Source organism: Bombus flavifrons, chromosome 8 (genome assembly GCF_040668555.2).
Source record: "Bombus flavifrons isolate JBK064 chromosome 8, iyBomFlav1_principal, whole genome shotgun sequence".
Taxonomy (NCBI): Eukaryota; Metazoa; Arthropoda; class Insecta; order Hymenoptera; family Apidae; genus Bombus; species Bombus flavifrons.
In genome coordinates, this window is record NC_138449.1 from 12193306 (window position 1) to 12217346 (window position 24041).

The 24041-nt window shown below is 50.6% G+C and overlaps 1 protein-coding gene across 1 annotated transcript in view; it reads right to left on the bottom strand.

Moving 5' to 3' along the window:
* The window catches only part of ft (cadherin-related tumor suppressor fat), a 64717-nt gene extending 45216 nt beyond the window's left edge, over positions 1–19501 (bottom strand). Inside the window, exon 1 of the mRNA XM_069117928.1 lies at positions 14010–19501. Coding sequence (XP_068974029.1) covers positions 14010–19370 — 5361 coding nt within the window. The 5' untranslated portion in view covers positions 19371–19501. The remainder of the gene's footprint in view (positions 1–14009) is intronic.
* Positions 19502–24041: the final 4540 nt, after the last annotated feature.

Here is a 24041-nt window from a genome sequence, read left to right on the forward strand (position 1 = left end):
GGCGAAGTGGAAGAAGCGAAAGTGGAAGAAGGAGAAAAGCAAGAGGACGAAGAGGAAGGAACAACGAGAAGAGTGGAGCGAAAGAGTAGAAAAGGGTAAAACGCGGCAGAAGCGAAGAGGAAGAGCAAGAGGAAGGTAGCGAGGTGGGTGAGAGGGGAAGTAGAGAGAAGGGCTACAGGGGGGCGAAGCAAAGAGGCGAGGGGAAAAGAGGGCAGAGAGAAAGAGAGAGAGAGACAGAGAAAGTGAGGGAGGGGGAGAGGGGGAGGGGTAGAGTACCTACGCATTGCAGCAGACATTATGCTAATCTGCGAGCGAGGATGTATGCCCGATAAGCCGGCTGTGCCTCGGTATATAAGTCCCCTTCTGCCAGCAGTGAAGCCCAGGGGCCCCACGCCCTCGATCTCACGTACGTGTACATTATTGGGCCGGTGTGAGTGCGTGCGTGCCTTACATTACGTTACCTTGCCGTTTCGTACCCCGGCGTTATCTTCTTTTAACGAAAATCTGGAAGAGCGTTTGGTTGTCTCTCGAGGGCTCGAGATGCGAGTCCTCGCGCCTCCCTTTTCTTTCTCTTCGTTTCGTTCTCTTCCCTCGATATCGACATAGAGAGAGAGAGAGAGAGAGAGAGAGAGAGAGAGAGAGAGAGAGGGAGACAGACAGACAGACAGACAGACAGAGATAAAGAGAGTTAGCGAGAACCAGCGAACGGTGGATCGGTTCGCATAGCTAAAAGCTTGCCACGCGTTTCTATGTACGCATCGCGGGATTCATAAATAACGGGTGATTACGCTTGCTCGGTAGAATCGCGCGTGTAACCGTGGCCGGTTCCGTTCGACCAGCACCGGCAGTGCCAGCCACCGTGTGTCTCTCGGTTCGCCGGTCGGGTGTCGCTTAATTTGCCAAAGATAGCTCGTTAGATATCGTTGGGAGGTCGATTCCTTCCGGAGAAGTTACAAGCTGGCGTACGGTACTGCCGGAGAATTATACGTTCGGGAAGCGAGCCGGGGAGAACGGGCGAACTTCCACGAAACGTTTTCGAATATTTCAATACAATGGTCCATTTGCTGGAAATTAAGCGAGCCGATTCCCTCCGCAATTTCTACACCCCCTATTGCCAGCCAGCCAGCCAGCCAGCCATTTGGAGCCGAGTCGGCGAGGAAACGATATACTCGACGCCCTTCCAAGCCATCCTATTAGAAAATCTCTCGGCCTGGTTATTCTATCTGTCTATTCCGCATTATTTTTCATGCCGGTGCTCGTGCAGGAAGCACGATCGTGTTTTCGAATCGTTGAACCCACGTACTGGTAGCCGAGTAGAGAAGGATGCAACAAAGGATCAGATCGACCGAACATCCTACTTTTCCTTCCCTTTCTTTCTCTCTTGTCTTTCTTTCTTTTCTTTTTTTTTTACCACGATTATCTATTAGCTACAGTCACTAGGATTATCTTACCACTGGCGCGATTAATATTTCACCGCGAAAGAGATTCGAATCTATTTTATTCGTCGAAACGAGAGGGCGGCAAATGGGAGGAAAATTACGACTAAATTAAGGATAAATTAAAGCCGAGAGACGAGGCTGAATTTCGTTAACTGCGTTATTATACGCATCGACGGCAACGTAAAAACACGACGACCCGGTCCCACAGATTACCGTAGCTCAGCGTTATCTGGTTTTAACGAATTTCTGGAAGAGTATTCGGTTGTCCGGCAGGCTTAAAATGTTGCGGCTCCGTGTGTCTGGACCGCTGATTGTGTCCGTCGTTATCTTTACGCGCGCGCCCTATCCACGATTGGAAGCATCCCGTGACAATTGCTCGCGGTGTGTACGTACGCGCGTACCAACAGAGAGAATCGTTATGTACGCGGCGAACGACCGAACCAACGACGACACGCATTCCACGGATATTTTTCATAATTCCCTCGCGGCGTGATGCATTCGTAAATCCAATGTAATTCTTCCGCGACAGCGAATTAAACTCGCCGCCGTACAGATGATTCAGACACTCTGGATCTTTCTCCTTCTCTCTCTTCGTTTTCCATCTCGGTCGATGGTAAACCAACGCCGACCTCTCTCGCATCGAGATCTTTCTCTATCACCGTGGATTACGGTTATACCACTCTCGGACGAGCATCTTGGGTGGTAACCGATAAATTTTCATAGGCTCTGGCCGAAATCGTACGTACGATTGTGACGTACGGTGCAGTCGCGGGCGAACAGCCTCATTTGAATACAATGCGATTCGAATATCCATCTTCGCGCGTTCTCTCAGCCGCGAAATTCCGTGTCTTTTCCTCTAAGCCACCGGTTATCCTGCCGTCGCATCGGGGACATCGATGCCCCGGAAATTTCGGGCGCGACGTGCCTCCATCAAGTCGCTGGGACGTAGTCGAGACGAGACGCCTTCCTATTCGGTGGAATCGAATCGAAGGTGGTTTCGAGATGAGTCGACGCCGATTTCCGAGAAAATCGTGTCACGGTAACACTGCGGGCATCGCGTACGATTTCGCGATAACCCAAACGCCGTAAAGTTCTTCGAACCTGCAAACTCTCCTCGTGGATCGCGCAGATTTTTACTCGAATTTTCGTATGGCCGAAGCGTTTGAAAAGCTTCGAGGTATAAGAGGAGAGGCTCGAATTGCCGTGGCTCGCAGCAAGGGGGGGGGGGGAGAGGGCAGGCTTTCGTAAGAGAAAGAGGGACAGAGATCTGAAGAGAAAAGAGAGGCCGTCACGCGCGGCGGCACGGGAGGGGGGCCCAAATAATATTTCAAAATTAATGTCATGCGGGGCCTTGCAAAGGGGTCCGGTGGGTTCCGCACCACCTTTCTGCATAAGATAAGGACCCGTTGGCCACCGCGCGAGAGAAAGAGCAGCCTTGCCGAGGGAACGAGCCAACGTGACCACTCTGCGAGCTGGCCAAGTGGGGATGGATATATGTCTATGGAATGAAAGAGCCCTGAACGAAGGAACGAGCGAGCGAGCGCGCGATTCGCACGCAGCAGAGACGGACGACGCTCTACGTAGGTACGAAACGAGAGGAAGAAGAGGCGCCGAAGAAGAGGAGCAGGACGACGGCGACGAAGAAGCGGAGGAAGAGAGGTGAAAGGTAGGGAGAAGAGAAAATACAAGGAGAGAGAGCAAACAAACCAGCGAGGAAACGGAGAAAGAAGCGCCAAGAGGGAGGGACGAGCAGAGTGTAAGAGAGTGTAGAAAAGAAAGAGAGAGGGAAGGGAAAGTGTGAGGGTAGCAGAAGGAGATGGTAAGAATGCGTGAGGAAGAATGTAAGAAGTGAGTAAGAGCATCGTTGCCGGTGTACGATGAAGGGAGCGCGGCAGCGTGTAAAACGAAGAAAGAGAGGAGATTGCAGGAGGACGAGAGACGAGAGAGTGGACGAGATGAAAAGGACGAGCAGGAAGAGACCGCGGAGCGTGTAAGATGGAGAATAACAGTGAGTAAGCGTGTAGAAAGGAGCGAGAAGAGAAGGATAAACGTAGAGACAGCGGCGGCGATGACGACGACGACAACGACGACGACGACGACGACGACGACGAACAACGACGACGACAAGGACGAGAGAACGACGAGGGCGACGAGGAGGCTGACGACAGCGACGACCGGCAAAAGGAGAGAGTAGTATTCTGCGTGCAAGGTAGACTAATACCGTAGACGTAGCAGCCTGCATGGTAGTAAGAGGAGGACGAAGGAGGATAACGCGCGACTCTGACCTAGGAAGGAGAAAGAAGAGAAGAGAAGAGGCTCGACCCCGCTGAAGAAGAAGAGGCTCCAACGAAGGAGACAAACGAGACTCCTCCGGAGAGTCCTCCGAAGAATCTAAACTCTCGGGGTTAACGCGTCTCTTTGCCTGTCTTTGCACTTTTTGTTAGCCTCGCTACTACTCCTTCCCTTTTCCTCCCCCTTCCTTTCGTCATCTTTCTTCTCGAAACATTCTTCTTCTTTTATACTGTCTCGGTGCTTCACCATCGGCGTCTTCGTCTTCTCACGATCTTCTCTCGCCGTTCTCTTTTAATTCCAACGAACGTTGCCTCCGATCGAACAGAAACCCAGTACCGGCCGATCGTCAGGAAAAATCGGATTTCCTTTGCGCTTAAGCCTTCCTTCCCTTCTTTCTTCCCCTACGCTCGTTTCTTCTTCTTTTGCCCGCTACCTCGCACCCATCCTTCCCCCCCCCTTCTCCCCCTTCCTCGATCTCTCTCATCGGTTCTCTTCTTCGTCCTTTCTATCGGTCGAATAGTTACATTCCTGATACGTATCGTACACATACGCGAGGCGCAGCAGCAAACGAAGAGAAGGCGCGCGCGCGCGTCTTTCTTTCTCCTTTCTCCCGTAGCTTCGCTAACGCTAATTCACGCTGACGTCTCCGTGCACCGAATAAATCGACGGACAGATGACTGTTAGTTCTCTTAGGTAGGATGATACGAGCAACGAAAGCGAATGCCCGATTATCGGCTCTCGAATCTTCAGAAAATCTCTCGCGGCATAATTGTGCGCGCTTAATTAACCTTCTATTAACATACGGCGCTCCGTTTCGCGGTAATTATCTCGATTAATCTGTTGCTTAATTATTTTGTACAATTGGCTGGTCGTTAAGCAACAAGACGGATCCCAACGTGTTTCGTTCGCCATTAATATCCGTACGAAGAAAATCGCACGGCTATCGTGGCCAATCGGCTGTTTTCAAACTCGTAAGGCGATATCGATTTACCGAAAACACAAGGCAAACATGGTGGTAGTCGACGAGATGATTAATCGACGATTCGTAGTATTTGAAGAAAGCGGAAAGAGAAGAAAGAACGTCGCGATACGAAGGGGTTTGACAGATGAAATTGCTTGGGAGTCCGGTAGACGTGTAGAGATTCGTGTTCCTTGTTCGAGTGTTTGTCTAGGGGACCTAAATAAATGTAAATCAAGCGCGGTAATCTCAAGGAGAAGCTTCACGGCGGGCCACGGGAGACCAAATCTACCGATGCTATGCATCATTCGATTTTACGTTTAGGCGACGCGTGTTCCTGCGGGCCACTCGAGACAGACGTTCAACCTTTTCACTACCTGCTCCTTTTAAACGTGGAGGCCCAGCCACCAAAACTAGCCTGCCAAGCCTTTTCGATCGATTTATTCCACTCATCGCCTATAACTTTCGATAAGAATATACACCGAGTCGTCGTATTTTCCTCTCCAGGCGAAGTCACGCGGCTTATTTAGTCGAAACGACGAGAAAACGAAACGTTTACGTCTGGTTCGTCTCGGTTAACTGGGAAGATTCGCGACACGTGGACGCACGACGTACCCTACTCGCGTATAATTTATTATTACGTAAGCGAAAATACCTGATCGATATTTCAGTCGCCATCCGATGTAATTACGCGAACAGGGAAGAGAAAGAAGGTTTACGGGCGATAAACAAATAGCAGCTGTGCGACGAAATCGGGTTGAAATGATCGTCCGCGCCAGGTTCCAACGACGGTCGTCGCATCTCTCGCTCCGCGAGCTTCCAGTCAACTTTTTCGTCGAGCCGGTGAATAATCGAAGACCAACCGACGAACGCGTGTCTGTAAATGCTCGTTTTGTTCTCCTTTATAACCGGTCAAAAAATTCGTCAGAATAATGGGCAAGCCTGTAACGTGATGTAACGTGTTTACGTTTAGCCGGACTGATTTCTGAGTCACGATGACGACGGAAATCTTCGGACGACACCGTTGAAAGAATGCGTTGTTTGCGACCAAACGAATTAAAACATGGAAGGAGAAAGAGGCAGGGTCCCGATCGTCGAACTTTTAAGAAGACCGATAAAAAGACGGCGCTGTAGGATAAGTGAAAAGTACAAAAAGGGGCTGCATCGATGGTGAGAGTCGGTTAATGGACGTTCGATCTTACGATAAACACGAACGTGTTTTTCCGCTTGCGTTTTAGAAGAACGTGGAAACTCGGAAGAAGAAGAAGAAAAGAAGAAGAAAAAATTATAAAAAAAGAATGAAACGGAAGATGGTGATGGGGCGAACAAGCACGCGGACGATCGAGTGGAACGCAGACCGAACTCGATACGGCAGAAGTAGAAGCAAAGTAGAAGCACCGGTGGCAGCAACAGCGGTACAGGTTCCAACGAGTGGTTAGTCGTCGTGGGTAAGAGCGTGAGTCGGGCCGAAAACGCTGGAATCGTATCTGACGGTCATTAGCGAGCGCGCGCTTCTGAACCGCGAGATAAAAACCAGAGGACCAACCAAGTAGTATTTTACCGGGGACATAGTTCCCAGGAATGATCACTATGCGAAGGTCAACCGATTATGAAAAGATAGCGTTCGTGGAATCGTTCTTCCCTTGTTCTCCGCTTCTCCGTTTTCCCTCGAATTCCATCGACGATTTATACTTTCGCACGCCAACGTCGATAAATCTTTTTTAATCGTAGCTTCTTGATTTATAGGAAATATCCGATATCGAGGTTGCACGATTAAGCTAAAATATCGTTGTTCCCGTGCCCGCGATTTCGAAGGCCGAAACGACGATCGAGAAACATCGGAAAAATATGGAATTCGAAGGATATCGAACGACCACTAAACGCAAGGGGCAATATTCCCTTATCGCGGTGAATATGGTAATAAAAACGGAGGAAACGTCCCGAAAGGGTTAATTTCTTTTTTCGCAACTTTGTTCCGCGAAACATTCGCACAGCATTAAAAGTGTTTACACGCGGAACATTTAGATAACTTCATTTGCCACTTACGCTTCTACTTTACGTTACGTTCTGATATAAATTTCGCGTTGAGTATCGTTTAAAAATTTCCGTCGAATTTCGAGCGGCGTTTTCGATGCAAGCAGAGAGGCCAATGGGACGGACATATCGTGGAACGCGTTATTTCTGGACGCGTTTACGAGTGATGAAAGAACAGAAGAGGGCAGACGGTGAAACGTCTCGAAAGCGCAACAAGCCCTTAATGATGTCATAATTGAATAATGCCCATAATCTTCCGTGGATCTGACTTTTTGCCGTTTTCTTGCCGTCGCTTTTCGTCGATCGCTTTAAATTGAAGCAGTTACACACGTAAATACGTCGGGTAAAAAGATGCTGCCGCCTCGTAAAAACGTCGATCATAGTAACGAGTATTAATTTGTAACGCGTATCCGCAAATTGATCGATTCTCTCCGCATCGGCTCGTCTTTCCACGCTTATTTGCAAATACTCGCCTAGAATCGTCGTTAAAGTCTGTTTTCGTCGGTCCAGCGTCCAACGTTTACCAACTTAACAACCGTGTAACTCGAGTGTAACGAACGAGATACGTCCGTATGGAGGTAAAAAAGAAAACGAACAAGAAACAAAAACAAGAAAAGAAGGTAAGAATTAGAGGAAACGTCGAGCCAAGCCATGGACATCGATAGGAGGCGAAGTAAACGAAGGGACAAAAGAGGCTTATTAAGCCCTAAGGTAGATAAATCCGAGATCGGTGATCAAAATCCATAAAGCGTGAAGAAAGGCAGAGAGAGAGAGAGAGAGAGAGAGAGAAAGAGATAAAAAGAGAGGAGAGCGAATGGGGTGGATGTAGGGGAAGGTAGGTTTCATGCAAAGGATACCAATGAAATTATATGGCGAGAATACCTGGTTTTCGAGTGCTCGTGTCAAATGTCCAGGACATTGGGAAAGCAGGTAAAGATTAGGAGGAACAACAATGCGCGCGCCCAGTGGCCCTGCATTGGGAAGGCGAACGACAAACGGCGGACGGTGAACGAGTGGCAGCAGAAGTGTATAAGTCCTTTAAAGGATTCGACTATGCTGGTGGAACAGAGCGAGAATCGAAGATGACGGAGAGGCAGAGAAAGACAGAACGGAACGCAGAGATCGAGAAGATATCCCCACGGGGCACGGGACGATCATCCATGGGATAAACGGTATGCGGTTCTGGAATTTCGTCCTTTTTGTGCGACCGGTGATTTCAATAGACGAATCTCGAGACCGGCATAGGTTCCTGCTGCGCGTATTCTACGGTGACATTTTCAGAAGACTAACAAGAATAATATTTCAATGGGGGTTCTGTTGTGCGTTTGGTCTGCTCACTGCGACGCGCACAGGAATATTGTTGCATCTTCGCCGCAGAATCTTACCGACGCGTATATCTAGAGAAAATATATCGACGCTAAAAGAGCCACGTTCGAATCTTTAACGTCTATATCGATAGCGAGGAAAGATAAAATCCTGTACGACCTCCCCGTCACGCTTCGCTTCCACTCTTCTTTTTCTTCTTCTTCTTCTTCTTCTTCTCTTTTTTCTTTTTAATCGATCTACAGCCCATCCTCGGCAACTTTAGGTAATTCTTCCTCTCGCTCTCTGCGCGTACGACCGAGATCGATACGCCGACTTTCGTTCAAATGTGCAAGTTCATCCAGTATCATATCTTTTGAAATATCGTTCGGCGTGGTAGGAATGCGCGCGCGGGCGGAACGAAGCTTAAATCTCCCTCGTTAAGTAACGCTGCCATTCCTTTTCTCTTTCTCTTTACCTTCCTTTCTCCTCCTCCGTACACCGGCCACCGCCCGCCTTTAAATTGTCTCGTTTCTCCTACCCCGTTGCCACCTCTCCTCTTTCTCTTCGTTCTTACTTCTTCCGCGGCTAATTTCCTTATCTCGCGGCCACGGATTTTCGTTCTTGTAATTCGATCAACGACGGACATCCGTTCGTTCGTCGTTTCCGCGCCACGTTTCGTCCGAGGAATCTTTTCGCAACGAGAATACGTACGATACGCAGCCTAGTAGAGAGAAGAGAGGAACGCACGGGGATGAATTTTGCGAGCGAAGGTGAGCGAGCCTCGCTACAGAGAAACGATTTTAGAGCTTTCGTGTTCGCAATTCCTCACGCCCACAGATTTGATTTCTCCGTCCGCGTCGTTTCGTTCCGATTCTTCTTCGCGCTACGCCTTCTAAAGAAGACGTTGAAAAATGAACAGGATGACGATTGTGATTACGAGGGGACGGACAACAGCAACGAAGCGAGAACGAAGATGATGATGATGAGCAAGTAGAAGATTAGCGTAGCATTAAAGGTGCCATCCCGATTTCCTTTATTTCGTGCCCCGTGAAGATCCACCGGCCGACGAATGAACGCGACGAACTTTATAAATGCACCCTTGTAAATCATTTTCTCTGCTCCTTTCGCAGCTCCGCGCCTCTTAATGGCGCAAGCTTTTAATTTCAATAACTTACGGTTAACGCGTCGCAAAAGGGAAAAAGAAAAAGAAGAAAGAAGAAAAAGGAATATATATTAAATCTATAGAAAAATATAGAAACAATAAAACGAATCGACAAAGTTTAAATCGTGACAAAGTTTACGGGAATTCGCGTTACGTAAAGCTCACCGGATCGGGGTTGATTATTTCCCTGTGAAACCTAATGGGAGGGGAAACATCGTGAAATGGTCGCGGGATACCGTTGTTAACCACAGAATGCACAGCGAGGCATCGCTCGATCGGTGGTTTTCATGTAGCGGACCTTTTTTTTTGCAAGGCTACCGGCTAGACTTTGTTGCTGCAACGGTACAGGCGCAACGTCGAGGCGAGCAAAAAAAAAAGCAGAAAAAACAGAGAAAATAATGATGATGAGCGAGCAGGGTATTAACGTAGACCTTTCCCCTTTGGAGCAGCTTTCCCGTAGATCGTTCCACGGGGTTAAAAATTCTCTGCTGCGACTTAAATGGATAGCGTATCGTGTCACGACAATTTCTCCGTGACAGACGGCAGAAACGACGAATGGAAAATTAATTCGTAAGTAGAGAGTACGGTTTCGCGTTTAGCGGCATAAACTATATCGAACAGCGGGAGGACAGACACGGAAATCACGATCGCCAGGCATTGGATAAGTGCATTTGATAATAACACGTTGTACGATGATTGGAACGATTCGCTGTCGTCGAGTGGCGAGAAAAGAAAAAGAAAAGAAGAAGAAATGGGATCATTGAAATGCATAAACGACGTACTTGCATGGAGATTACATGGAAAGAAGAACGAAAGTTCCAGGAGACTGCTTTCGTCTGCGAGTACCCGTTTTGTTACGTAGAGAGCTACGAAGAATATCGAGGAAGCTCTTTCAAAGACATTTTCTTTCTTTCTTTTTGTTTTTTTCGCATATCGACCTCTCCGGAGAATAGTCGAATCTTTATCAACCAACATCTTTCCACTACTCGGCCGGTTGGTATCGATAAACTAATCATACGATTCGCAGTAGAAGAGACAGCGAATCTAATCGCGGCCTTCATCTCACCTTTCTGCGAATTAATTTCAACGGTACGCTATCTGGCGAAGATGGCGAGATAGTCGATTGTGAATGGTCACACGTTCCGCGTACGATATACGGATAGCGATTTACTTTGTAGAGAGGTTTCGGCCGGAGCTGGACCGCGTTTGCGGAAGTCGAACGGAATTCGAACGATCATCGATGAAATATTAAATACAGAGGGTCGAAAAAGTGGCTCGCAGTTCGCCGTTCCAAATCCTTAATACGGCAATAACGATTTAACCGCTGGTATCGCTATATACGTTATTACGCGGCCATATTTCAGAAAAGACGAAAACGTCGGCGTAGTTAATTGACGGTTTATCGCGGCTAAACGAGCGCTATTAATCGGACACCGACATAATTATCATCGACTATTATTAAATTCTCTGGGCCCGTTCGCGCGCGTTCACTCGGCCGTACACGACCGGTATGCTACGCGCGCCAGCGAACTCACGCTTTACTCCAGATATATTTATCTAACGTGGCAAGAGAAGGAGGAAGAAGAAAACGAAATAAAAGGAAAAAGAAAAAAGGACGAAGGAAACATTACGCCTACATTTCGCACGAGCTCTCTGGACCCACCCATTGGCGCGCGAACGTGTGTGGGTTTGCCGTTCCGTGGCTCGCGCGCCCATACATCAAGATCACGTTAAAGCCACTTTCTTAAATCAAACGGCGTGCTACTTACTTTATTTATCCGTGTTTCCCTCGTTTTGTCGCCCGGGGATTATCGTATTCCCGTTGAAATCGCAACTTTTCGACTCGATGGCGACCCATTGTCAACGATCCCCGCTGCCCGAGACGATCCTTTTTATTCGACGACTCTATCGGGGCACGCCGGCTATTACTCGATGCTATTATTATCCGTTCCAACTTTCTAATATTAGATACAAACGATATTTCACGTAGGACGAATGGATGTGGAAAGTTTCGATTAACGAGCCGGCCGTGGCACGCTCTCCTTCGAACATTTAAGGGGTTTAAGTAGATCGTGATCGATGATAAGTCGGAAAAAGAATTTCATATCGAGAGCTTAATACCGATAGCGCGAAGGACCGTCGGTTGAAACTATCGTGAGACGGCTGGCTCGCGACCCAGGCTAATTTACTTGGCCGTATTACTTAACGTTAATTGTTTTCATATCGTTAGTCGTTTCTTAAACAGATACGGTACGTTCGTAATTATCACGGCACTCGCGTTAATAACACTGTATTACGAATACGAGTTACCAAAGGTAAGTTTAATATCGGTAATTAGGTCCGTTAACATCGCGATCCTAACGAAGGAAATTGAATAATACTCACGCTCAGGCGCGCGTTCCTACCAACGATCGCATCCACGACTCGCTTCGCTCCTTTTTCTTTCACCTCGAAACGCCTCGGTTCCTGGTGTGTACATAGGGCGACCGCGCTAATGAAATTCGTCAACGAGGCGATCGTGAACGAACTATCGGAACGTCATCGTCGACCACCAACTTTTCGAATCAACGGAAGACAGCGGGTGAAAGTTAAAGGCCGATGGCCCTGTTAATTTTTCCCCTGGAAACTCTACTACGGACTCGCCTTGTCCAACATGCAAATTGAATTACCCCGGTCGAGGAATGTTCTAATTGACCGGGCGCGGTAAGGTTTGACAAAAATGCCAGGCGATCCGAGACGACATCGGCTACGAATATGTCCCCGCTTTCATCCCCGTGCACCCGGTGCAAAAAACCGATGATACGAAGTCGATGGCCGAACGAAGAAAAAGAACCGCCGGGCCCTGTTGCAAAGGTTGCGCGCACCGAGGTACCGGCAGAGAAATCAGCAGAGAAACCAACAGAGAAACGAACGGAGAAAGGGAAAGGGTAAAAGAAAGATGAGGGGCAAAGACGTAGGAAGAAAGGAAGAGAACAGAGAAAACAAGAGAGAGAGAGAGAGAGAGAGAGAGAGAGAGGAGGGGCGAAAAGAAAGAGAAAGGAGCAGAGCCGAAGAGAAGAGAGAACAAAAGTCGGGTCTGGAACAAAAACGTCCGAACTGTAGTCGGTTCCCGAAGAGAGTCACAGATCCCACAGCGAGCGATAAAGGTAGGGTCAAACGAAACGACGAAGACGGGGACAGACGAAAGAAACGAAAGATAGGAAGAAGCAGGGCCCGAAACTGGGAGCACACTCCTCCAGGGGGAGGAGGGCCAGGCAAGCCATAGGGAGAGATCAGGGTGGGAGAGAGAATCTTCAGAAATGAAGCAGCAGCAACAACCAGCAGCAGTCGCACCGGGGGTAAAGATGGACCGACTTTTACCTACGTCCGGCTGTTTGTATGCGTTCACCCGAGATCAAGTTTTTCTCGAGTTCTGAACCTCCGGCAGCGAGCCAGCCAGCAGCACCAGCAGCTCCGACTCGAATCCAACTTGATTTCCTGGCACGCGGTTCATCTTGTCGTTTATTCTCTCCCACTCTTTGGTCGCGCGTCTTTCTAGCTCGTTCTCGTCGTCTTTGTCCCTCTTTTCGTCCTTTCGCTTTTGCTGGATCATCCCCGCTATGGACGTGTGCGTGACTACGTGTATATAACCGCATACACATGTACACACACGTACCAACGCTATATGGATATCGCGAAGATAGTCGACGATAGTGCTGGAACGAGGGATGGTCCCGCGCTGTGGAACACGTGCCCTTTTCCAAAACGAACAACTATACTATTCCCCTTGTCGCCCACTGGCTGCCTTTTAGTTGGGAATTATACACGGTGTCGCGTAGCCGCCTAACCACCAGCAGAAATTCTACGGCTAATTTTCGGTGAGAAATGTCCCATCGGAAGGCGACGGTCCAGCCGCCGCCTCTTTCAAATTCGACGACCGTGAATTCCTTAATTCGGAAACGATTCGAAGGAAAGTGGTCCCGCGCAGTCACGGCCGTTTCGTTTTTCCACGCTCGCGTATTTCGCGTAATTCCCGATCGCTAATAGCTCGAGGGAAGAACGTAAGTACGTACATAGTCGATATCGATTTCTCCTACCATCTCGCGATTAATCCGATCTGTTCTCTCGAGCCCGCTATTACGGTCGCCTCCCTCCTCTTCACTCCTCCCTTCTCGCTCATTCTCGACGACGTATTGTTTTCGACGATACTCTCGTCTTGCAGATTCTTAGCCGCGACTCTCCATCGTTGACCCTAATTACGTTAAGATCATTCTCTTACGTAACGCGATTCCCAAGCAGACGAATCGCCGTGTCTATCGTGTCGTAAGACGAGAAGCCTGTACGCGTAACGCGCCCTGACGGTGGATTAATAAATCCATGCAGTCGCGTTTAACCGGTGATGAACGAGCCGCCGGTGATAAACAAGCTTGCAGGACGGTTGGCTGCGCGTCGATTGCATCCCCGTGTTTCTCACGATTATCTCTTTCTTTCGGTTTTTCTCTTCGACTACCGCCTCCCCCCAAATCGAGAGGGAAACTTTGCGCGTGTTAAACCGCGCATTACTGTCGTCGCTATCGCTCGCTTTCTCAGGACGGATCGTTTCGAGCGAGCACCGGATGGAATTTTTAGCACGTCGACGTGCGCGCCGCGTGAAGCAAGACGAAACGCAAAAAGGAACGAGCTAGAATCGTGGGCTCGCGGTTCTCTACCCCGGAGAAAGGGAGAAAGAAAGCTGCACGAGGGGAAAGACGAATCTGCTCGACAAAAAGCGGCGAATGACTTTCAGAACGCACCGGATCATTAATATCTCCGGGATGATCAATCAAAGACGTGAACTTACTTTGGTGGACGTCGTACTGGGCCTGGTACCACCAACACCGATGGCGTACAGCTCCACCTCGTACCACTGGATTCCTGTTTCCCTGTCCAGCGCGGCAGCCGTCGACAATATACCTGTCTTGGTGTCGACGTCGAACAATCTGTCGACCTGCGGACCGCCGCTACCAGCAGTCACGTTCGTCACGTAGTATTCGAGATCGATATTCGATCTACGACTGCGAGCACTCACTCTCAAAATGCTTGTGCCGATCGGCTCGTTCTCATACACGCTGCCCTCGATCTGGCCACGGTGCTCCCATATTGGTTGATCGTCCCCATCTTCCCCGGGCACTATCAGGGTCAAATAGGTCTCCGTGGATCTTCGTTCCGCCTGAACGGCCTCGTCCGTAGCGCGGATCCCTACTTGATACTTGGAGACCCGCTCAAAGCTGCTCTTCAGGGATCGCGGCAGCCTTATCGTCAGATGGCCCGTGTTTCGATGGATTCGAAACATGTCCGGATAGTTGATGCTCGATCTAAGCAACTCGTAGGTGACCAAACCGTTGGTACTGGAGTCCAGATCTCTGGCGACCAGCTGGGTAACCGTAATCTCCTTTTGATACTGATAGTAATTTCCTTTGAGCGGTAACACGACGGCGGACATGCTGACAAAGATCGGCGCGTTGTCGTTGATGTCCTCGACGATGACGATGACCAATTTTTCCGCGGACAGCCTGGCGCTAGCTGGTTGAGCGCTATCGGTCGCCACGACTACTAACTTGTAGGTGTCGACTTCCTCGCGATCGATCGGCAACAGGGTGTGTATGACACCGGTGGATGGATTTATACCGAATCTTCGAACCTGATCCTCCGGATCTTGACTAGCGATAGAGTACGTGACCACTCCGTTCTCGTTCGAGTCGGGATCCTCCGCCGTGATGGTTACTATCGGCGTGTGCACCAGAATTCCCTCTCTAATTTGTCTGGCTATCGCGGTGTTGGGGAACACCGGCGGATTGTCGTTGGCATCGATAACCTCGACGATCAACGTGGTAACGGAGCTCAACCTCGGATGACCGCCGTCGCTGCAGGTCACGTTCAGCGTATACTTTTCCAGCTCCTCATAATCCAGCGGCTTTCTCAAGTACAACGTCCCCGTCAGAGGATCGATGTAAAAGGTGTCCCTCCTGTTGCCAGCGGATATGGCGAAGGCTAGCTCGCTGTTCGGTCCCAGATCGTTATCCGTGGCTTTGAACCTAAGTAGTTCCGTGTTGGTCGGTGTCGTTTCGAGAACGGAGATGCTTGATTTATCGTCGACGAACAGGGGCACGTTATCGTTCTCGTCGAGCACTTCGATGTGAACGGTCGTGCTCGAGGACAGACGAGTTTCCAAGCCGGCGTCGTGCGCCACTACAGTCAACACGTACGCGTCCGTAGTCTCGCGGTCCAACTCCTTCGTCAGAGAGATCTGTCCGGTCGCCTCGTCTATGGCAAACCGGCCGTGTTGATTTCCATCCTCCAGAGAGTAAAACACATCCCCGTTCAATCCTTCGTCGGCATCCGTGGTATACACTCGTAACAGTTGCGTGCCGATCGCGGCACCCTCGTTTACCTGTACCCTGTACGGTAACCTCTGAAACTGAGGGATATTGTCGTTGACGTCGGTGATGTAGATGACGACCTTGACTCGATCGCGAAGTCGATTGACTCCGTTGTCGGTGACGGTAGCCTCCAAGGTAATGTAGCTGCTACCGGTATTGGTTACCAGCAGCTCCCTGTCGAACACTCGAAGAGACTTGATGAAACCGTTTCTGGGATCGACGGTGAAGTCCTGTTGACTAGCTGGAAGGGAGAAGACGAGGTCGGCGTTGCGACCCACGTCTCGATCGGTTGCCAATAATTTCCCGACGAACGTGTCCGGTGGCTCGTTCTCGCGTAGGTGGAGGACGAAGCTCGAATTGGTGAATTCCGGCGCGTTGTCATTTTCGTCGATTATGTGAACGACCACCGGTACTACCGAGCTTCTAGACGGGCTACCTTGATCGGTGGCCGTTACCTCGAGCGCGTAATAGTCCAGCTCCTCGCGATCAAGAACGTTCTTCACGTATAACTGGCCGTCCGGGAATATTCCGAACCGATCCTCGGTATTTCCGTCGGTTATGCTGTACAACACCCGGCCGTTAGCTCCGAGATCGACGTCGATAGCGGTCAGAGAGAAAAATCTATCGTTCACCGGTGTGGACTCCGGTAGCGACGTCTCGTAGCTGGTCAGCTTGAACACCGGCGTATGGTCGTTTACGTCTTCGATGGTTACCCTGACTTGATGCTGAGCGGATAACGGCTGATTTCCGGAATCCGTGGCGGTTACCTCCAGGTGCAGTACCGTTCCCGGCGCAGCTCGTATCGGCTTGTCTAGATAAATAATGCCAGAATTTTCTGCCACCCTGAACTGTCCTCCGGGATTGTGAGTCAACGAATAGACGATCCTCGCGTTGGCGCTGGCATCGCGATCCCTGGCGCGAGCCAGGCACACCTCTTGTCCTACGGCCGCGTTTTCCTTCAGAAGCACCTCGTCACCGATCTCGCCCTTGGGAAACCTCGGCGGGTTGTCGTTAATGTCCAGCACCGTGATATTTACGGACGTTTGCCCGTAAGCGAGTCCGGCTCTGGCCGATAATTGCAGACTGTAGTAAGCCACCTGCTCCCGATCTAAACACCCGGAAGTACTGATCGTGCCGGTACTCTCGTCTATCTTAAAGTTACCCTTTGGATCGCCGAACACGATGGCATACGAGATCTTGGAGCTGTCGTATTGCGTAATCTGTACGGTGCCCGCGTCTCGAGCGAACACGTTCGACATCGCGCCGCATTCTCCCCTGTCCTCGGCTATCCTGAACTCGTAACCGTTGTAAGTGTCGAACTCCAGGTGTTCCAAGTCTTCCTCGCGAATGATCTCAACCAGAGCGTTTCTGCCAGCCACTCTGTCCCCGGTGTCTTTGGCCGATATGTTCAATTCGTAGAGGGTCTTGTGAGCCGCCCTCAACGAACCCTGAAGAGTGATCTCACCGGTTCTCTCGTCGACTGTAAAAAGTCCCTCGCCACCGGATTCCAGCGAGTATCTGATCTGAGCGTTTTCCCGAGCATCGGCATCGGTCGCCGTCACTTTGCCCACCGATGTTCCTGGCGGGGCGTCCTCCGGTATGGGCATCAGGTACCTCCACGGATAAAACACCGGCGAATTGTCGTTGACATCCTCTAGAGTCAATATCACCGTCGCCGTGGACGATTGCGGCGGAGTACCTTGGTCCTTGGCGATTACCAGAATCTGATATTCGGCGGTGATCTCGCGATCCAAGTTCACCTTCGTGGTCAATTGGCCGGTCAGTCCGTCGAGGGCGAACGTTTTCGGATAGTCCCTGGACACGCTCGAGTGAAAGCTGTACGCGACGCTACCGTTCGTTCCTTGGTCGTTGTCCACCGCCGTCAACGTGGCTACGAGACTCTGCGGCGGGGTATTCTCCGATAACGTAACGCGAACCACGTTCTGCGAGAATCTAGGCGCCTCGTCGTTCTCATCGAGAATCGTGACCTTGAGGTGAGTCGAAGCGTACTTGGGATTAGGACCACCGTCTCTGGCGGACACGTGCAACTCTATGCTTCCTTGCACCTCCCTGTCGAGGGTCGCCACGGTGGTGACCAGACCGGTGTCCTGATCGATCGCAAACCAACCTTGCTCGTTGCCCGAGTCGAAATCGTAATAAATTCTCGCGTTCAATCCGGAATCGGCGTCCGTCGCGGAGATGCTAGCCACGAAGCTGCCGGTAGGCGAAAGTTCCGACAGCACCGCGGAGTATTCGCTCTGTTGAAAGACCGGTTCGTGGTCGTTAACGTCGTTCACGTGGATCACGAGGTAGGCGGTTGCCGATCGCGGCGGCGTGCCTTTATCGGTCGCCACCACGGTCAGATTATATTTCGGTATTTCCTCGCGGTCCAATCGACCGTTCACGCGAACTATATCGAAACTAGGTGTATTGTCCAGTCTGAAGTGGCCCAATTCGTTGCCAGCACGAATTTCCACGGTGGTCTCTCCGTTCAGGCCCTCGTCGTTATCGATAACCGCGACTGCGGCCACGATCGAATCCCTGGCGGCGTTCTCGTCGACGGTGGCGAACCCCGGCGTAGATGGGAAATAGCTGAACTTTATTTCAGGATCGTGATCGTTCGCGTCCAATAGATTCACCGTTACGTAGGTCCGGCCATCCTGCCTCGGCGAGCCGTGATCTCGAGCAAAGACCGTTATGACGCAGCTCTTTGGACAACCGTCTCCTAGACGCGCCGCGATCGTGCAACTCTGTTGCGGACAATCCAAAGGCTCGACCGTCGTTATGGTGCCTGTTTCCGGGTCTATCGTGAACTGTCTCTCGGTATCCGGTAAATAATACGTCAACTTGGAATTGTCCTCGGAATCCTTGTCCGTCGCGTGAACCGTCAACACTTTGGTTCCTACCGGGGCACTCTCGTTCAGAGCGACCACGTAGTCGCTCTGCTGAAATATCGGCGGATTGTCGTTCACGTCCAACACGGTCACGTTTACCAGAAGATAACCCAACCTCGGTGGTCGGCCTCTGTCCCTCGCGCAAACGTTCAACGAATAAAATTCTACCTGTTCTCGATCCAATTTTCCCGTCGTTTCCAAATGCAGATAGGACGTTTCACCGGTCGGATTACCGGTCACTTCCAAACGAAATTTCCCATCGGTGTTCCCATTCACGATGAAATAATCGTCGACCACGCCGTTCTCCAGCGTATCCTTATCCGTAGCAGCATCCAGCAACAATTTCGTCCCCACCACTGCCGATTCCGAGAAACTCACGGCTATACTCGACTCCGGAAATTCCGGATCGTTGTCGTTGATATCCAGCACGAGGATCCTCACTTCGATCGGATAGGTCGGCTGGCTGGACAACACGACCAGGTCGAACCTATCGCTGCTCAACGCTTCCCTGTCGAGGACTTTGGCCGTTCTGATCTTGCCGGTTTCGGGATCCAGCACGAATTCCTGCGGCGGCTCGTTGAACCTGTAGGTAAAGCCAGGTTTGACCGGTATCAAGCCTACCAGGGTCCCCTTTGGCTCGCCTTCTCTGACCTCCAGTTGAACTCTGGTATCGACCGCTCTGCTCTGCATCGCCAGGCCCATCGCGGCCGCGCTGTCCTGCGGTAACATCGGTGACCGTCGTGGCACCAGTCTCGTCACCCTTTGAGGTAGTTTGCGAGAAAAATAATCGGACGCGTGTCTCTCCTGGCCGTTCGGTTGGCCGCCATTTTGGTCCACCGACAACAGTGCCAGGACCAGGGCTAGGACCATCGAACTTCGAATGATCATCTCTTCTGTCCCTTCGAACGCGCCCCCTTCCTTACCTAAATTCCTCTCCTGTTCGACGACATAAAAGTATCGCTGCTCCTTTGATACTACCTCTCGTTCTTTTTCCTCATCGTCGGCCGCACGTTCATCTTCCCTCTTGTACGTTTTCTTCACGTAGTTGGTGCTGGCACGCTCGACATGGCACGACCGAACCACGAGGCCAAACGATCCGAGAGTCAACGAGCGGCCGACCAGTTGCTTCGATCGCTAACGGATTCCATGCTTTCGATCTTTCTCTGTATGTATTCGTTTCTTTCCTTCTTTCTATCCGTTTGCTCATCCGTGTTCGTAGGTTCGTGTCTCTCAGCTTCTCTCGGCTTCTTCGTTCGAAACCGGGCTACGTTCTAACCGGGCTCGGCTCGAAATCGGATTAAGGATGCCTCGAAGGTGTGGGCGTTTTCTTTTTTATTCGCTCCTTTTTGCTCGTTGCCGCGGAAAGTCAAGTGAACACGAGAGACTCGAGCCGACAGAGGGGGCACTGACCCGCAGAGCCGCGCCTCGCGAAACGCGTCTGCGGATGCTGCACGCCTCCGATCCTCGATACTTTTCCACCTTCCACCGATCACCACCACCACTACTACCACCACCACCACCACCACCTCCACCACCACCACCAACTTTTCGATCCTCTCCGAAATCTGAACGATCCACCCTGTGATACGCGCACGGTAAACAGGGTAAGGTGGTTCGGTGGCGGATCGTTGCCGGATCAAGATTTTTCGCGCGACGCCGCCACGGTTTCCGACCACGTTCGCGGTCGCTGCTCCCTCGCGTTCCTCCGTGTCACTCGATACACCGACACGCGCGATCTTTCCGTTTTCCGCGGTTCCCACCGCTTTTCACCCTCTTCTGTATCGGCTTTTCCTCTCGACACGACACTTTCTCAAAGTTCCCGTGTCACGTACGGATGGGATCAGAGATCGAATCACTTTCCGATATCGAGCCTTTGCTTCGCACAGTCAAACATCCAAAGTTGATTCCCAGCAGCACATCCACCACTAACGGCACAAAACAAACACGTCGTTGGTGAACGATAACCACTGACTCGTGGATGACGATGATCTTCCGGCGGCACGACACGGTGCGCTTTTCCTCAGTACGACGTGCAACGTCGTAACGAGATCGTTCTTCAAACGTTACGCGTTATGATCGGACCATCCATCGACCAACCGGCGGTTGGCGAACACTTGCTCGTGGAAACTCGAACGTCGTCGTATCAGAGTCGTAGTTTGTGTCGCGATGAGTTTCGCACTCGCGCACGCGACCGTGCTTCTCCCGTGCGTCCACGTTCGCGAAACGTTGGTTTCACGGGGGGAGCGGGATGAAAAAGATCGAGGGGTAAACAGCGAGAGACGCGAGAGCTAGAGGCGAAAAGACGCGAGTGTGCGCGACCAGCGAAACTTACAGGGAGAAGATAACCGAAAGACGAAGAAGAGAAACGAAACGAAAGGGTAAAAAAGAAAGACACGCGCACACGTACACGAAAGGAGCGAAAAGAAGGAGTAACGTGGGCCGTAAACGCGACGACGTAAGGCCCCGTGAACGTACGACGACGAAGAATATCACCTTCCCGAGGACTGACCTGACTCGACTGAACCGAGACGGTCCCAGAACCTCGCCGCTGCCAGGAGAAGCATTCTTCGAGCTTGCTGACGCCGTCCCTCTCCGATCCATCGGGCCCGATGTATGCATCCGTTTCTCTCGCTCTTCCTTCGTTCCCCTCTCTTTCCTTCTCCGTTTCTCCTCTCTCACCGTTTACACTCCCCGCTCCTTTGCCGCGCGCTCGCACACCTTCCATCGATATCACTTTTTCTCTTTCTTCGAAGAAACCTTCGGCTTTCTCTTTCTCTTTTCGGCCACCGTCTTTCGCGTTTCCTCTCTCTTCCACGCGCCAACGTTCTTTGTCGGTGTTCCTCTCTCGCTTCCACTTCCTTTGCCACCCTTTTATCAATATCTTTCCTCCCGTTTCGACTTTGTACAAACTTCTTTGATCCATCGTCTTATTCCAAGCTCGACACTTTCTATCCCTCTTGGTCTCCTGTACTCTCAGCTTATCTCTGTTTCTTTCGTCCCCTCCCCTCACACCTCCTGCCACTGCTCTTCGATCCACCTTCTTTCTCAGACGTATTTAGAAAAGCCTCATCTGGGCCCGCATGCTCTTTCTTTTCTCTCCGATTTTCTCAGGCAACCTATCTACATCGCATTTTCTCCCCCCTCTCTCTCCCTCCCTCTCTAACTCCTTCCTTCTAGCGATCGGTGTTGCTTTTCCTCTTCGTCTAGTAAAGCATTCGCGAACCCTCCTTTTCCGAGACACCGGTTTCCATCCTTATCTCTCTGGAACTTAGACCATCTTTGTCTAACCAAGCATCGATAGCGTTTTCCCTCTTCGTCTAGAGAAACATTCGCGGTTCTCCTTCTCTTGGCCCTTCTGCCTCTATCCTCCTCCATCTAGGCTCTTTGGTTCGTCGCATCTTTGTCCGTTCCGGTAGTGTCTCCATCTTACCTTGTTCCTTCTTCGTCTGATGCGAGGTTCGTCGGTCGAGCTCTCTCTCTCCAATCGGGACATGCTAGTTCCACCACCGGCGTGCACGTTCCCTCCCACCCTGGGCCCTACGTGTCTTTTCCTTGCCCCTCCATTCTTCTGCGGAAGGTGGCCGGGCCCCTCATAGCGCCCTCGTTCCCCGTCTCTGTCCCCGCGGCCGTTATCCTCCCACCTTCGACTCTATCCTCGCGCATCCCAGCGTCGTCTCGCGCTGAGATATTCTCCCTTTTGCCCTCGAGGAACGAGCAATGCGGAGGCTCAGGTATGCAAGATGGCCGCCGCTGAGAAGCGTTCGCAACGAGGACCGCTTACGGGCGAACCAGGGAAAGAGACCGGCTACCCGTGAAACAGAGATGGAGCTAGCCGAGGGACGAAGACGGAACTTGCGTCGTATCGGAGGGACGAGGAAAGGACGACCGAGATGAATAATGCGCGGGGGAGGAGGGGTAGCAGAAGAACGAAGAGAAGAGGACAAGAGAGAGAAAGAGGCAGTTAGGTTGACAAGGGTGTGGGGTAGCGAGGAAGAGAGGCGGTGGAACGAGAGGTCTAGAACCACGATGCCGTAGATATATATCCGCGGCCCTGTAGCCACTTTTATAACTAATCCGTTACCACGATCGAACGCTTCGCTCGAACTTTCCACCTCTCTTCCCTCTCGGCTCTCTTCCGTCTTCTTTTTTCTCTCGATCGAGAGCACGGCCGCGCGAGCTACACGCGCGACTAGATTCTCTTCGCTGTTTTCCTTTAATCTAGTTTACTGGGTACCGGCCGCTATATGGACACCAGCGACTCCTCCTCCTCCCTTTACCGACCGTATGTGCCGATTACCGTATCGATAGCTAACCCGATTTACGCGTATGCGCCCACCGCCACTTCCTTCCTTTCTTCCTTTCTTCTTTTCTCTCTCCTCTTCCTTTCTTTCACGACGTAACGTAGGATCTTGAACACAGCGTCGCATGGATAAGATTAAACCCGTGTACGGACGGTCCAGGTAACGTTTGAGAAATCGTTATCTAGCAAGAACGGAAAGTATGCACATACCTACTACGCGCGCGGGATGGAATGCCACGGGAAATTAGGAGTCTCAAAGTTTTGCCTTCCAACAGTTTCGACTTGAACGTTTTAAGGATCTTTTTATCCAAATGAATCTGATCGAGGCGTTTCAAACGGAAGCTATCCGTCGGAAATTGATCTTTTACTTGATTTTTATAAAATGACGCTCGACAACGTGTCGGTTTTATGATATCAACTTCCTGATTGGCAAAGGTTAACGACAAGTATTTGTCGCGAAAGAGGGTGCGGCAGGATGCCGCCGGTACCCGCGTGCTTGATATCCGATGTTCAGCGGTACGACAACGTGCATGCATATGCCATTTGTTGGTCCATGATATTCGAAAGGTTACGATCCGAAAGACGACAAAAGATCCTGACATTTATCCAGACGATACGATACGAGCTCTGTGTGATACGACCAGTTTTACAATTCATCTGGTCGCTTGAACCGTATCGTGATCGCGTTAGTGTGAGAAGAACTGCAACGTTAAAAGCGATTTTCTCGAACGTAACTTTGATTAATTGGATGCGAGTTTTGAATGGAAGTAGAAGTCGCGGTAAACAAGTAGTAATAACTGTGAAAAGTCAGCCAAGATGACTCGCGGTAGGAATAACTAATCTCGGCACAAAGGGTGATTTATCCGCGACACGCTTCCCATAAATGAACGTGATAAATTTAATAGAAAGCGAAATAATCGCCGTTATTCTTGAAATCTTCCGTTCGACGTTAAATCATCCGCGGCCCTCAACAACCGATATATTAGGTATTCTTATCTTGCAAGTATCTCAACTTGGTATCATTTTCCGAACACACGTAGAGAACGTACTTTCCTGCAGGCCGATTTACCAATATAATTGTACAAGATAGATCACTTGATCACGGTAACGCGCATCCGCCAAAGCGTACTTCGTAAATCTTATCGGTAGATCCGCGATGGTACACGATGGATCTTCGTCGAGAAAGCTACGATTCGACCAGAAATCTGATCGCTTTCCGCGTAGGTAAGCGTAACGATCGCCAACACGGTCTTTACCGA